General features: G+C 48.5%; 4 protein-coding genes across 4 annotated transcripts; 3 read left to right on the plus strand and 1 right to left on the minus strand.

The window, feature by feature from the left end:
- Window positions 1-1469: 1469 nt before the first annotated feature.
- Window positions 1470-4371, plus strand: Pdw03_3344 (C6 transcription factor, putative; the record flags this gene model as incomplete). The annotated part of the gene is made up of 3 exons (XM_066100459.1): window positions 1470-1824; window positions 1887-4174; window positions 4228-4371. The coding sequence occupies 3 exons, from the start codon at window positions 1470-1472 to the stop codon at window positions 4369-4371; spliced, it is 2787 nt and encodes a 928-aa protein (XP_065955859.1).
- A 1032-nt stretch (window positions 4372-5403) lies between these two features.
- Pdw03_3345 (DUF92 domain protein) lies at window positions 5404-6667 on the plus strand (the record flags this gene model as incomplete). The annotated part of the gene is made up of 4 exons (XM_066100460.1): window positions 5404-5589; window positions 5687-5901; window positions 5980-6340; window positions 6401-6667. 4 exons carry the CDS (start codon window positions 5404-5406, stop codon window positions 6665-6667), a joined length of 1029 nt encoding a protein of 342 aa, XP_065955860.1.
- Window positions 6668-7152: 485 nt separating this feature from the next.
- On the plus strand, window positions 7153-8621 carry Pdw03_3346 (signal peptide-containing protein; the record flags this gene model as incomplete). The annotated part of the gene is made up of 3 exons (XM_066100461.1): window positions 7153-7465; window positions 7519-8388; window positions 8452-8621. The coding sequence occupies 3 exons, from the start codon at window positions 7153-7155 to the stop codon at window positions 8619-8621; spliced, it is 1353 nt and encodes a 450-aa protein (XP_065955861.1).
- Window positions 8622-10866: 2245 nt separating this feature from the next.
- On the minus strand, window positions 10867-12370 carry Pdw03_3347 (Sodium/calcium exchanger membrane region; the record flags this gene model as incomplete). Its single annotated transcript, XM_066100462.1, has 4 exons — window positions 10867-10930; window positions 10986-11704; window positions 11770-11853; window positions 11915-12370. The coding sequence occupies 4 exons, from the start codon at window positions 12368-12370 to the stop codon at window positions 10867-10869; spliced, it is 1323 nt and encodes a 440-aa protein (XP_065955862.1).
- Between the last annotated feature and the right edge of the window lie 83 nt (window positions 12371-12453).

Raw genomic sequence — 12453 nt, forward strand, 5'->3', positions numbered from 1 at the left:
TAGTCAAAATTTAATCGGTCAAAAAACGCGAATCTAGCCGTGCAACGATGTTCAAAGCTCCCTATAGAAAAAGAGCCTGATGCACAATCCATAGGCTTCAGACGCCGAGGAATATCAGAATAGTCAGGTTCACGCACAATCAAGATTGCACCTTGTACCCTATAGACATGCGAATGACCTGGTCTGCATGAGGACTATATCCAGAGCCCCTGTACCTTGATGACCTCTGACCCCCCCGTGCCAAGACTGGGGTGGCCGTCCTGCCCCGACACCTTTCCACCTATCATATCTACTATAAAGGAGGTGTCTTTAATTTAATAGCGTAAAGAAGAAGCATCAAGTATAGTTTAAGTGCTAGAGCAATTTTGCTTCTACATAACTACATAATTGAATCTCGTATTTCTAGTATTTTTCAGACAAGGTCTTTGAATCTCCATCTTTGAAATCTGTAATCGAGGTTAGCAGGAAATCAATGAAACCCGTCTTCTATCATTTTTTTTACTTTTATTTATCATTTGGCTAGTGGGGGAATTAAGAAAAGAAGGTATTGGGTGTAGGCCCCTTTAATGTGAACATGTTATATAAGAGATGCAAAAGATACCCAAATCTCGCAGTTTCTATTCAACGCGACGGACCGATACCTAGAAAAGGCATGGGGCGGTAGGGCGGCGACATAACCGTGGCCAGATGAAAGGATTCAGGTCCGAAATCAGACTTAGTTTCACAACAGATTTACCTGTACTCATTCGAATTTCTCTGGGGCTGGAAGACAGAGGCAGCGGTGTTTACAGTCGTGGACAACTAGGATGTTCGGGAGAAAATGTGGGGATCACGGATATAAGCGAAGGCCGAAACGAGACTCTACAATTTCAGTTGAAACAAAAGGCATCTATGGGGCTAGAGACAAGTTTGAGGTCTGAACATACGTTATCAAAAGGGTTTAATTGATATGGATAGAAGAGAGAAAGAAAGAAAGAGAGAGCTACTTTTTATACACCACATCGTGACATCGTACCACGTGCCGCTGACCCCCCCCCGCCTTTGCAACTTCCCCAGATCTTCTCTAAGGATATTCTGTTTTTTTTTTTTTTTTTTAATCTTCACTTTTCTGATCTTCCCGTTTTTTGTTGGGACTTTTTGTTTTGTCTGATCTTTCTGATCCTTTGCCTCTGGCTTTCTAAACTGTGCGAAACTCTAGCTTTGCAGCGCTGAGGGGAGAAAAAAAAAGGCCCGAGGTCGACTCGCCGTTCTCTCCGCATCTTTCTGCAATGCCGTTGTGACTTCTCGGTCGCCCTATTTACTACCTTTGACTCAGGAATTTTGTATCTGATAGACTAGAGATTCCAGATGCCATTGGTCTGTACCTCTATGTCTCCATAGCCCTGTTTTCGCCTTCTCGGAGAAGCATGTCGATGACCTCCCTCTCCTCTGCCAATTTGTACTCTCCCTTTTCGTCTCAAGCCGAACGGATGACACAATCCCAATCACACGGGCTGGACACACTTGCGGAGGGGTCGCAATATGCGCTGGAACGGCTCCAGCTAGCACGTGAGGCTAATGCTGCCGACCTACCGACCGACCCTAGTAACAATCTCGCCTTGAAGACGTTACAACATTCCCATCATGTCCTCTTTAGCGAAAACAACGATTCCAACTCAGGTCTGAAGGATCCTGAACTGCGTGACTCCCTTGCTGAGGCGCGCTCCGCTATTCGCAAAAATTCATCTGCCACACCGGCGCGTCGAAGAATTAGCCGGGCCTGCGACCAGTGCAATCAATTGCGAACCAAATGTGATGGCCATAACCCCTGTGCGCATTGTGTTGGTACGGGTTTCCTTCCAGCGGACTCTCTCTATTTGCGCATTGGTTGAACTGACAGTTCCCAGAGTTTGGACTAAGCTGCGAGTACGCCCGCGAGCGCAAGAAGCGTGGGAAAGCGTCGAAAAAGGATATAGCCGCTACTGGAATTACCGAAAGTGATGCAGGCGGCGACAAAAACAATACGTATGTCAAAGGACAGTCTTCGAATGGACAGTCTCTGCATGAATCCAACGAGCATTACGATCGCGCCTTTGATGTCGCGCGGACTTTAGCTGAAGGCGCACAATCTCGGTTGCACAACACGGAGATGGCTGGCTTATCTTCCATGCGACAAAATCAAGCGTCTGTCCAACCACCTTCTCAGCAGCAGATGGGTTCCAACATGGCGGGCATGCCATTTAATAACTACGCAACACTCCAAGAACCCCACCGACCCTTGATGTCCGTGTCGGATATGCGCTCCATACAAATGATGCAAAATTCAACTGGGAACCCTCGGTCGCCGGTTTCAATGCTTCAACCTCAAGGGTTTGCGGGGTATAGCGATGGTGCATATCCTTTGATGAATGCGCAAGACGCGAATCCGAGCTCCATGAACCACTTCCGCATTGGAAACTCGACGGATAACGCATCTGCTTCTTTTATGGGCTTCTCTCCTCCAGCGCAGTCGCCTAGCTGGTTGCCACTCCCTTCCCCATCACCCGCAAACTTCCCTTCCTTCAGTATGCCCCCTTTCTCCAGCTCATTGAGATACCCGGTCTTGCAACCAGTCCTTCCGCATATCATGTCTATTATCCCTCAATCTCTCGCCTGCGATCTCCTTGATGTCTTTTTCACTAGCTCATCATCCTCACATCTTTCTCCGTCATCGCCCTATGTGGTTGGCTATGTCTTCCGCAAGCAATCGTTCCTACATCCCACAAAGCCGCGATCGTGCACCCCTGGACTTCTTGCCAGCATGCTGTGGGTTGCAGCTCAAACAAGTGAAGCTGCTTTTTTGACATCTCCCCCCTCAGCTCGAGGCCGAGTCTGCCAAAAGCTTCTGGAGCTGACTATTGGCTTACTACGGCCACTAATCCATGGCCCTGCCACTGGAGAAACATCTCCCAATTATCCAGCTAATATGGTGATCAACGGGGTGGCTCTCGGTGGCTTTGGGGTCTCCATGGATCAACTGGGTGCTCAGAGTAGTGCCACTGGCGCAGTGGATGACGTCGCTACATATGTTCACTTGGCGACTGTCGTGTCTGCTAGTGAATATAAGGCTGCAAGTATGCGATGGTGGACAGCTGCCTGGTCTCTCGCGCGAGAGTTGAAACTCGGCCGCGAACTACCGCCTAATGCGACGACCCGTCAAGACGGCGAAATGGATAGTGAGGGGGATATTGATGTGAATGGCAACAAAAGGCAACCGTCTTCTTTACTGGGCCACGGTCCAAGCAACTCTGTGAATAATCTCACAGAGGAAGAACGCGAGGAGCGTCGGCGGATCTGGTGGCTATTGTATGCGACAGATCGCCATCTGGCGCTTTGTTACAATCGACCCTTGACTTTGCTGGATAAAGAGTGCGAGGGATTGTTGCAGCCGATGAACGACGACATCTGGCAAGCGGGCGACTTTTCTTCTCTCAACTATCGCCGTGCTGGCCCATCATCGGAATGCACTGGCCATAGCATGTTTGGATATTTTTTGCCCCTGATGTCCATCCTGGGTGAGATTGTGGATCTACAACATGCCCGTAACCACCCTCGCTTCGGTCTTCATTTTCGGAACAGCGGCGAGTGGGAAAGTCAGGCAATGGAAATCAGCTGCCAGCTCGATGTCTACGCCCAGAGCCTGAAAGAGTTCGAGGCTCGATGTACCAGCTCTATCACTCTCGGGACTGGTGAGCCTGACACCACAAGGGAAGGCTCCAATATCAACCACGTCAGTCCCTCGGGTCGTTCAAGTAGCACAGTAGGATCACATGTGAGCGAGTCCATTGTTCATACGAAGATGGTGGTTGCCTATGGCACTCACATTATGCATGTGCTCCACATTCTGCTGACTGGAAAGTGGGATCCTATCAACCTGCTTGACGATAACGATCTCTGGATCTCTTCTGAGTCGTTTATCACTGCCATGGGCCATGCAGTCAGCTCTGCTGAGGCGGCCTCGGACATTTTGGAATATGACCCCGATTTGAGCTTCATGCCCTTCTTCTTTGGCATATATCTTTTGCAAGGTAGCTTCTTGCTACTCTTGACTGCAGATAAACTACAAGGAGATGCCAGTCCCAGTGTTGTTCGAGCCTGCGAAACAATCGTACGAGCGCATGAGGCCTGCGTGGTGACTTTGAACACTGAATATCAGGTATGGTTTCCCCCTGAACAAGGCTGACATTCGCAGAAGCTAATTTTCTACAGAGAACGTTCCGAAAAGTGATGCGCTCGGCACTGGCTCAAGTCCGCGGCCGTGTCCCAGAGGATTTCGGCGAGCAACAGTCCCGGAGGCGCGAGGTGCTAGCCCTTTACCGCTGGAGCGGCGACGGCAGCGGCCTCGCACTTTGATCAGACCGCCGAGTAAATGCCGAGGTCTTTACAGCTGCAACTTCTCTTTTCGCTTTTGGATTTGCTACCGTTTTCTTGGCCATTGATTTTGATTTGATTTTTGTTCTGTATACTAATTTTCCTGGATTTTGGACATACCCCGAGGAGCGAAAAGGCGCACACTTTTTTGATGTTTATACATTGACTCGGAACATACCATACCTACTTAAATATTGATACTGATTGATTTGGGGAACATCCTTCTGGTAGAATATTTTTTTTTTTTTCTATTCCGCCTACAGGGGGGCTTGTTTCCTTGTTCGGACGCCATCAAGAGCTTTACGCTCTTTGCTGGGTGGGTTCATCCAACTCCAATAGATCATAGCCCACAATTGAGCCACACAATCTTCGCAATCTCTAGTTTTGCTTTTGTTGCTGTTGTCCAGTCCTTCAATTGTAAGGTATCATGTGATGGTTGCGAAGGGCAGAGTAGCCAAAGGTCCAATGCCTGATTTGCAGGGTTTGATGCCTGAGTTATGCCTCACTTTTAGACTGTCAGAAAAATACCTGAATCACGATGACAGGAGGCTTAACAAGCAAAATCTCTCTTTTCACAGATCAAAGCTAATATTCCCCCACACAAATCCCTTATATATACCTACTTTTAGGCGTTGAAGCTATTGCGATCGACCAAATCTCTCTGGTGAGAAAATGAAGCTATTGACGCTAGATAAATCCTAGAATTCCAGGATCGGATTTTTAGCGCCGGGGATTCGAAGAAATTGATGATTTGTAGGGCAGGAATAGCAGTTTGTATCTGTGGTAGGAAATAGCTTCAATTCACAGTACACGGCATAGAGCGGTGTCGAAGGCGGTCTAGAATTCGGGCGTTTCAAGGCATCAACCCTGCAAATCAGGCATTGGACCTTTGGCCCCTTCGCGGATGGTCTTATCTCGGACTCCACCCAAGCTCCGTGCCTCTTCATTTACGCCTCTTCAACCTCACCATCTATCCCAACAGATGACGGTACTCGAGCTCACAAGACCAACGAAATGCAACCATATATAGCTATACCTCTTGTGCTTGGACTCGTCTATCGAGCTTGGTCGCGCAAGTCCCTTACCTCGCTCGGTTTGGTAGTTGCGGGATGTTCAGCCTTTGCACACGCTCTCCATCCATGGTCGGCACCAGTCGCGCTTCTTGCAGTATTCTATCTTGGCGGGACTAAGGTCACAAAGGTATGAAGCTACCTACATGTCGAGCGAAGCTGCATGTTGTCACATTTTCGGCCTACATCCTATGTCGTGGGCGCAGCTTACAAGATCGCGATGACAGGTAAAACAAGAGGTCAAGTCTCGTCTGACACTTTCGGCAACCGGCACAGCAGGCGGCGAAGGCCCCCGGAACCATCTCCAAGTTCTGGCAAACTCCATTGTCGCTACCATATTGTCAATCGCTCATGCGATTATTCTGGCCCACACAGCGGGCCCTAAATCATGTTTCTCACTCGGCCAGAATGCAGCTGACATCTTAATCGTCGGAATTGTAGCGTAAGTCACTCAATCTCACATTCCATATCTGCACTCCCTCTCTTCTAGATCATGTAACTAATATGTTCCTCTCCGCAGAAACTACGCCGCTGTCGCTGCAGACACCTTCTCCTCCGAGCTCGGCATTCTCTCGAAATCTAAACCCCGCCTGATTACTTCGTTGAGTCTACGTCAAGTCCCTCCCGGTACAAATGGTGGCGTTACCGCGACTGGTCTTGGGGCTGGTCTTCTGGGGTCGTTCATTGTTTCCGCGACATCTGCTGCAGTACTTCCGTTCTGCGCTAGTGCCGGATTAAAGGATCGGGCTCTGTGGACCGTCGCTTTGACTCTTTGGGGTACATTGGGTAGTGTCCTTGATAGTGTTCTTGGTGGACTTTTGCAGGCTAGTGTTGTCGATAAGAGGAGCGGGAAGGTTGTAGAGGGGAATGGTGGCAGGAAGGTGAGTTCACGATTGTGTGTCCCTGGTCACTGTTTCCAACGTTCTAATCCAGTTTTCTAGGTTCTCATTCACCCTTCCACTGGTAAGTCGGTTCTTACTGGTGATCGCACTGCCAAAACCACTGGTAGCATTCACAACGCTGCATTGCGTGGCATCCAGGTGACACATGTCCCCGAGGAAACTCAGGAAAGTCGTTGTCTTGAAACTGGTCACGACTGGCTAGATAACAATGGCGTCAACCTCCTCATGGCTGCGACTATGAGTGTTGGGGCTATGGGTATTTCACAGTGGTTCTGGGGGCTGGATGTGCTCGATTTGCTGGTGTAAATTCTGCAGATATTCTTCGGTCTGGTAAAATATTGAACTAATCCAATTCTCGAACGTGCTCCATCTGGCAGTTTAAATATTCGTGTTGATTTAGATGAAAAAATGACGAACACATGTCTTTACCTCTCCTGGTCTTTTGAATATCTCTGCTTTTGAGGAAGGTGTGGTCTTTTTGTTTGTCCCAGCTTCCAACCCGTCCTCTTCCCACCTTTCCTCATCGACGAGTTTGGTTTTTTTTTCTCTTCCACTTCCCTCTTTTTTCTTTCGGTGTTCCTTTCGACTCTCAATGACACCGGCCTATTCAGGCAAGGCCAACACGAGCTTGACCCAACTGACGCGATTCATCACGTGTCACTGTTGACCCTAGTTCGTGAGTCCGTCTAAGCATCACACGTGCCGAGTGTCCCTATGCTCCATTTGAGACTCGGAGAACTAAAAAACAGCAGCCTTAGCATAATAGAGACGAACAGATTACGCCGGGCAAGATGGCAACTGAGGAAGAACGCGGAATGCACGTGAGAGTTACAAAGCCAAGTGTCTCTTTCCTACCCGAGACCGAAACATCCAAGATCGTCACATATGACCTCCATCACAGTGACTTGCTTCCTGTGTATGATTTCGTCTCCCAGGAATATCTGATGACCGGCATTGCCGTTGCCAACTCGTACTGCACACGCCTTCTTCTTCGTCGCCCTGCGGATCCTAGCAAATTTTCCGGTCTCGTTATCGCGGAACCATCTCATCTGTGGGGTGGAACAACCATATGGCGCCTCATTAATCGATGGCTGATGCGCAATGGTGAGTTGTCATGCGTTCTAGTTTGACCCGTTTTCTGAGCTAATAGTCGAAAGGCCATGCCTGGCTGGAAGTTGATTCGCAGGCACCCGCGGCAATTGACCAGATCAAAAACGTTGATCCCGAACGCTACAAAGACATGCACTTTATCCCTTGTCGTACCCTGGAGGAGTTCTCTAGCAAGATCCCCACCTTCTCTAATGCCGAAGAGCTGTGGGATAACTACAGGATCTTCAAGGAAAGGTGGTGGGCTGCCACTTTGCAGTCGCCGGAGATTCTTGTAGCTGCATCACATGCCTTGAGATCAGGACAGCTAAGTCTCAAGGCCGAGAACGTCGTGCTGACTGGTCTTTCACAAACTGCAGACTTGATAAGAAAGTTCATCGTCGAGTCTACCCATCTCCGACTTCCCGATGGAGGCACCCCATTTGAGGGATTCATGCCATGCCAATGCGATGGTGGAAACCCACTTCCAGATTTGCGCGATGCAAAGATTATTGAGGTTTTAGGTGAATTCGAACTCATTTATATCAAAGCACTCTACGACGGAAGCGAGAACCTTCCCCATCGCCGTGCCGATAGCAGATCATTCCGGCTCTACGAAGTTTCAGGTATGTCTCATCGCGAGACTCGATACCTCTCCATGGCCGACAAGAAGCGTCTGTCGGTTATTGATCTGGAAGGCGCCCAGTGGAGCACATTTGCCAATTCCTTTGTTTACCATGCTCTCTTCGGTGCTATGAACAAATGGATAACGACGGGCGTTGCTCCCCCGCGTGGTACCACGATTGAAATCGACGTTTCCGGGGAGGTTGAGCGAGATGAGTATGGAAATGCGCTTGCTGGAGTCAGAACCGTTCATACAGACGTCCCTACTGCCAAGATCATTGATGTGACCCCTCAGCCACATCCGCATTGGCACACTGGTAATTCTCTCATGTCCCCGATATTCCTTTTCAATTGGTCTAACCTAGTTGATATATTGAAAGGCACCGAGGTCCCTTTTAAAGATGTCAAATTGTGGGCTATTTACAAAACGGTAGCCAACTATCGTCGTCAAGCGGGAGAAGCTATCCAGCGACAGATTGAAGCCGGATTTTTGTTGCCTGAAGACGCCGAGGTTCTGCGTCGTGACACCATTGAGCAAGTCTCCTTTTAAAATTGTCCTGCTTCGATCCTGCTTGTTTCTCACCATGGATTTGCGGTCGTTGTGGTTTGGATCTTGGGGACCTGAAATTATGGTCGGGGCAGACTATTGTGGTGACCAGCAGGTCTTTTGTACCTTGGGACGCCATTAGTTCTGTTGGATTGAATTTGAGATCAACTCTTCTCTTTTGCGACTTTAATGTCTTAAGTTAGGACCGCGTGAACATCTACTTTCATGTCAATGTAATGCACTCTGCGATTCTCCCATAATGATTACAATGATCACATGAAATCCTTATTCGTCCATGCATCATTCATCAAGGGGTTCTTTGTACCTTGAATCTATCTGGCTGGTCCACACGCGGATCCCACGAGATGCAAAGTCTGGAGTCACTTTTCTACATCTGGGGTATATAAATCTATGTAAGATATCTGAGCTACCGCCACTTTCATAAGAGCGCCCAGGCTTAGTTGACACAATCTACGGGGAAAGGGCCACCTGGTGAGCCCTCTAGACTAGCGCTTCGGGCAAATAGCCAGTGAAAGTAGCCTGACTGGTCTCGTAAATGACACCATCCCCGGAGGCAAATATCATTTTTCGCCTCAAGACTCTTGGGTACCGTACCCGCCACTTGGAGAATACCAACGCCATAAGATGGTAATGGCCTTTGGACTTGCTGACTCGTGGCGTTGTATATCGCGTATAACCTACACTCCTAACCTAACAGGTGCACAATCACACAGCGCAGAATTCCATGTACAGGCTGCATTTCGACAGCAAAGATGCCATGGATTAATATTGGTGTTCTCTCTAGGTCGTGCAAGTTTCAGCAGTGTGAAACAGAGCCACCCACACAGGTGCAATGACTGCTAATGCATTCAATGTATCTGCCCTTATATTTTGAATCAATAGTTAAACGTTCAATGACAAGAATTCACACAAAATCCTCAATTTGTAGAGGCGGTCCATCCATGGTGTGTTGCCTGAAATAGTTTCCAGCACTCAGTTAGCAAATATAATCAATATCCTTTTGAATACATCCTTACCAAACAAAAGAAAAGTCCATTAAGGTCTATTTCCGATTCCTTGCTCCATCGCTCCCGGTGTTTTGACATATGCTGGGGCTGGTTGCCGGACTGGGGCGTACGGCACCCATTGCTGTATAGGGGGTGGTTGGAAAGATTTCTCCAGTTCTGTTTCTTTCCTTTTGCGATCGCAGCGCATTTTTATGAGAAGGAAAACTATGACAGCAATGACAACGAGGATAACGATTGGGACGAGGATCACTTTGAGTAAGATCTTTACAAGACCCATGATGAGAAAGACTGGAGTGTAGGAATAGGAATAGGGAGCAGAGATCGAGATCCCACAGAATGTGATTACAATCAGAAAATAGTGTCGACGGGTCCCTGGGGGATAAAGGAACATACCTTGACTGAGTGAGTGGAGGGACTCTTATACCCCGACCTGCTCAAGGCCCTGACTCTGTGTGACTCGGCCATGGGTGCATTCTACATGATTCTGGGCCATTTCGCAGCGCTAAATGATGCTCTTTGGTTGGTGACCAGCCTATGGGGTGTACTAAATTGGATATGGAAACACCAGGCCGTTGACTACTTTTCCTAAATGAAAAACATCCTTTCTGAGTCCACACTAAGCGCTGCAATTGTGATTGATCGTACCTGACTGAAGTTTCGGCAGTACTTTGGAAGGCGTGCGATGCAGTTCTATAAATGGATCTGTTTAAGCTGAGGTGCATGTGACATTGAACATCTTAAGCAATAATTTCGTGAGACCAAATTACTGCAGCTGATCACAAGATGACGAGTCTAAGAGAATTAACAAAACTGGAAGTCTGCAGCCCGATCACCCCCTCGGTGAGCCGGGGAATTTATCCTTGCAGATGTGAATGATGCTCGAATGTCTCTTGAAGATAGGCTTCTTTGAACTGATACCAAAGGTATTTGAGGCATTGCACCTGGAATTTCCGGTTCGGTCTCCACCGGAATATCCGGACAAAAGCCGAGTCAAGAGGGCCGATCAAGATGATTGGTTAAATTGAAGATGGTGCATCTGGTCACAGCGCCAAGTTTCAGCCCTACGAGGTGACTCCACTTTGGCTGTCGATGCCCGTGGCTCTAAGATCAGTTTGCTTCTATATTCTGATATTTGGGGCATTCGCGACAGGTTTAGATTTCCTACGTTGGCCGAATGTGATATGTCTGGGAAGATTTTATCGTAACCACCCTGCAGCATGCTAAACAAAGGGTGCATCGACTGCGTCTGGGTGGACGTAGAATGCAATTGCGATTATCAGATACCTAGAAGAAAACCATTAGGACTGAGGGCATCCAGAACACTCTTGCAGGCACTCACGTTCCAACCAATAAAGATCCTTCGTAATAATTTGATCGACCTCCACGGATCAAACAGTCCATGATTATTACCGAGATGAAGAATACCACCGTTTCGAAGGGACTGTAGCGCAAGGACATGGGCTGCCCGATAACCAAGCCACACATGACCAGGAATGGACTCACAAACAATGCGATTTGCAACGTACTTCCCACAATCACACCAATCGCGAGGTCCATGTTCCCCTTGATCGAAGAATTCACAACAGTATTGAACTCTCCTGCATTACCGACAATGGGAACCACAATCAAGCCGATGAAAGCCCGGCTCACGTGCCACCGTTCTACAAAGCCATCGACACTGTCCACCAGACGATCAGAGCAGACTGTGACCCCAAGAGTGGCAAGGATCAAAATGAGGCTTGCCGACCAGGGACCCAACACTCGATCTTCTTCCTCTTCTTGTGTATCGTCGAGGAATAGCTCGGAGTGACTCCTCAGTTGAAAGTAGAGGTAGACCAGGTAGAATATGAGTAGGACCACGGAAGCAGCACGGGAGAGACCCAGGACGCTGGCTTGCACGTCGTGGGACTTGGACGGTATGGTTGAATAAAGGACAGATGGAATGATCAATGTTGCAGAGGAGACCACCATCAAGGAGGATAGGATCCCACTGACATCCACGTTGAATTTCACCACATCTTTTCCATAGCCGCCGCAGAACAGGGAAACACCGAAGATCTAAATGTCGGGTAAGTAGACAAGACAACCGAGGCAGTGAGCATGCACCAAAAAACCAAACCTACCAGAAGATTTCCTGAAAGGATACTGCCCACCATACTTGACTGCACAATGCTGATTTCTCCTTGCCGGACCGCAGTGATTCCCACCTGTGCAATGGCTAACGTCAATTTCGCACTTCAACAGCGGATCAAATGTCCAGACACTTACAATCATTTCGACGGCATTTCCAAACGTCGCATTTATAAGCCCTCCGATGGTGTGTCCGACGCTTTTGGCTAGTTCCTCTGTAGCGAATGACAGCAACGCAGCGAGAGGAAGAATCGCCAGGAAGTTGAACACGAAGGAAATCGAGTCACCCCATCCTTGACTCCCCGCAATTAAACCTAAAAACACAAACGGCAGTAGCAAATTGGAATAGCTGCATCCCATTGTAGTCTTAATCACACGTAAAACAGAGTTGCTTACGAACAGAACGCGCTTCGAGTCGGGGTCGTTTGTGTCACGCAACTCTGCAGGTTCCTCTCCATTGTTTTCGCGTCCAGGCTCGTCTCTGAGTAATGCATCTTGCTCATGGGCTGCCATACTTGATTCCAGAGAGGCAGCCATGATTTCGGTGCCCATCTTGGTTGACTTTCGCAGCCGGGGGTGAGCTGTGTTATTCATCACGGTGAGGAAAGAGACTAAGAAACATCGGGGTCGACCTCGGAAGGGTGAGGGGGATGATGTACATGTAATACTCCCCTGCC

This window comes from Penicillium digitatum, chromosome 1 (assembly GCF_016767815.1).
Source record: "Penicillium digitatum chromosome 1, complete sequence".
NCBI classification, from domain to species: domain Eukaryota; kingdom Fungi; phylum Ascomycota; class Eurotiomycetes; order Eurotiales; family Aspergillaceae; genus Penicillium; species Penicillium digitatum.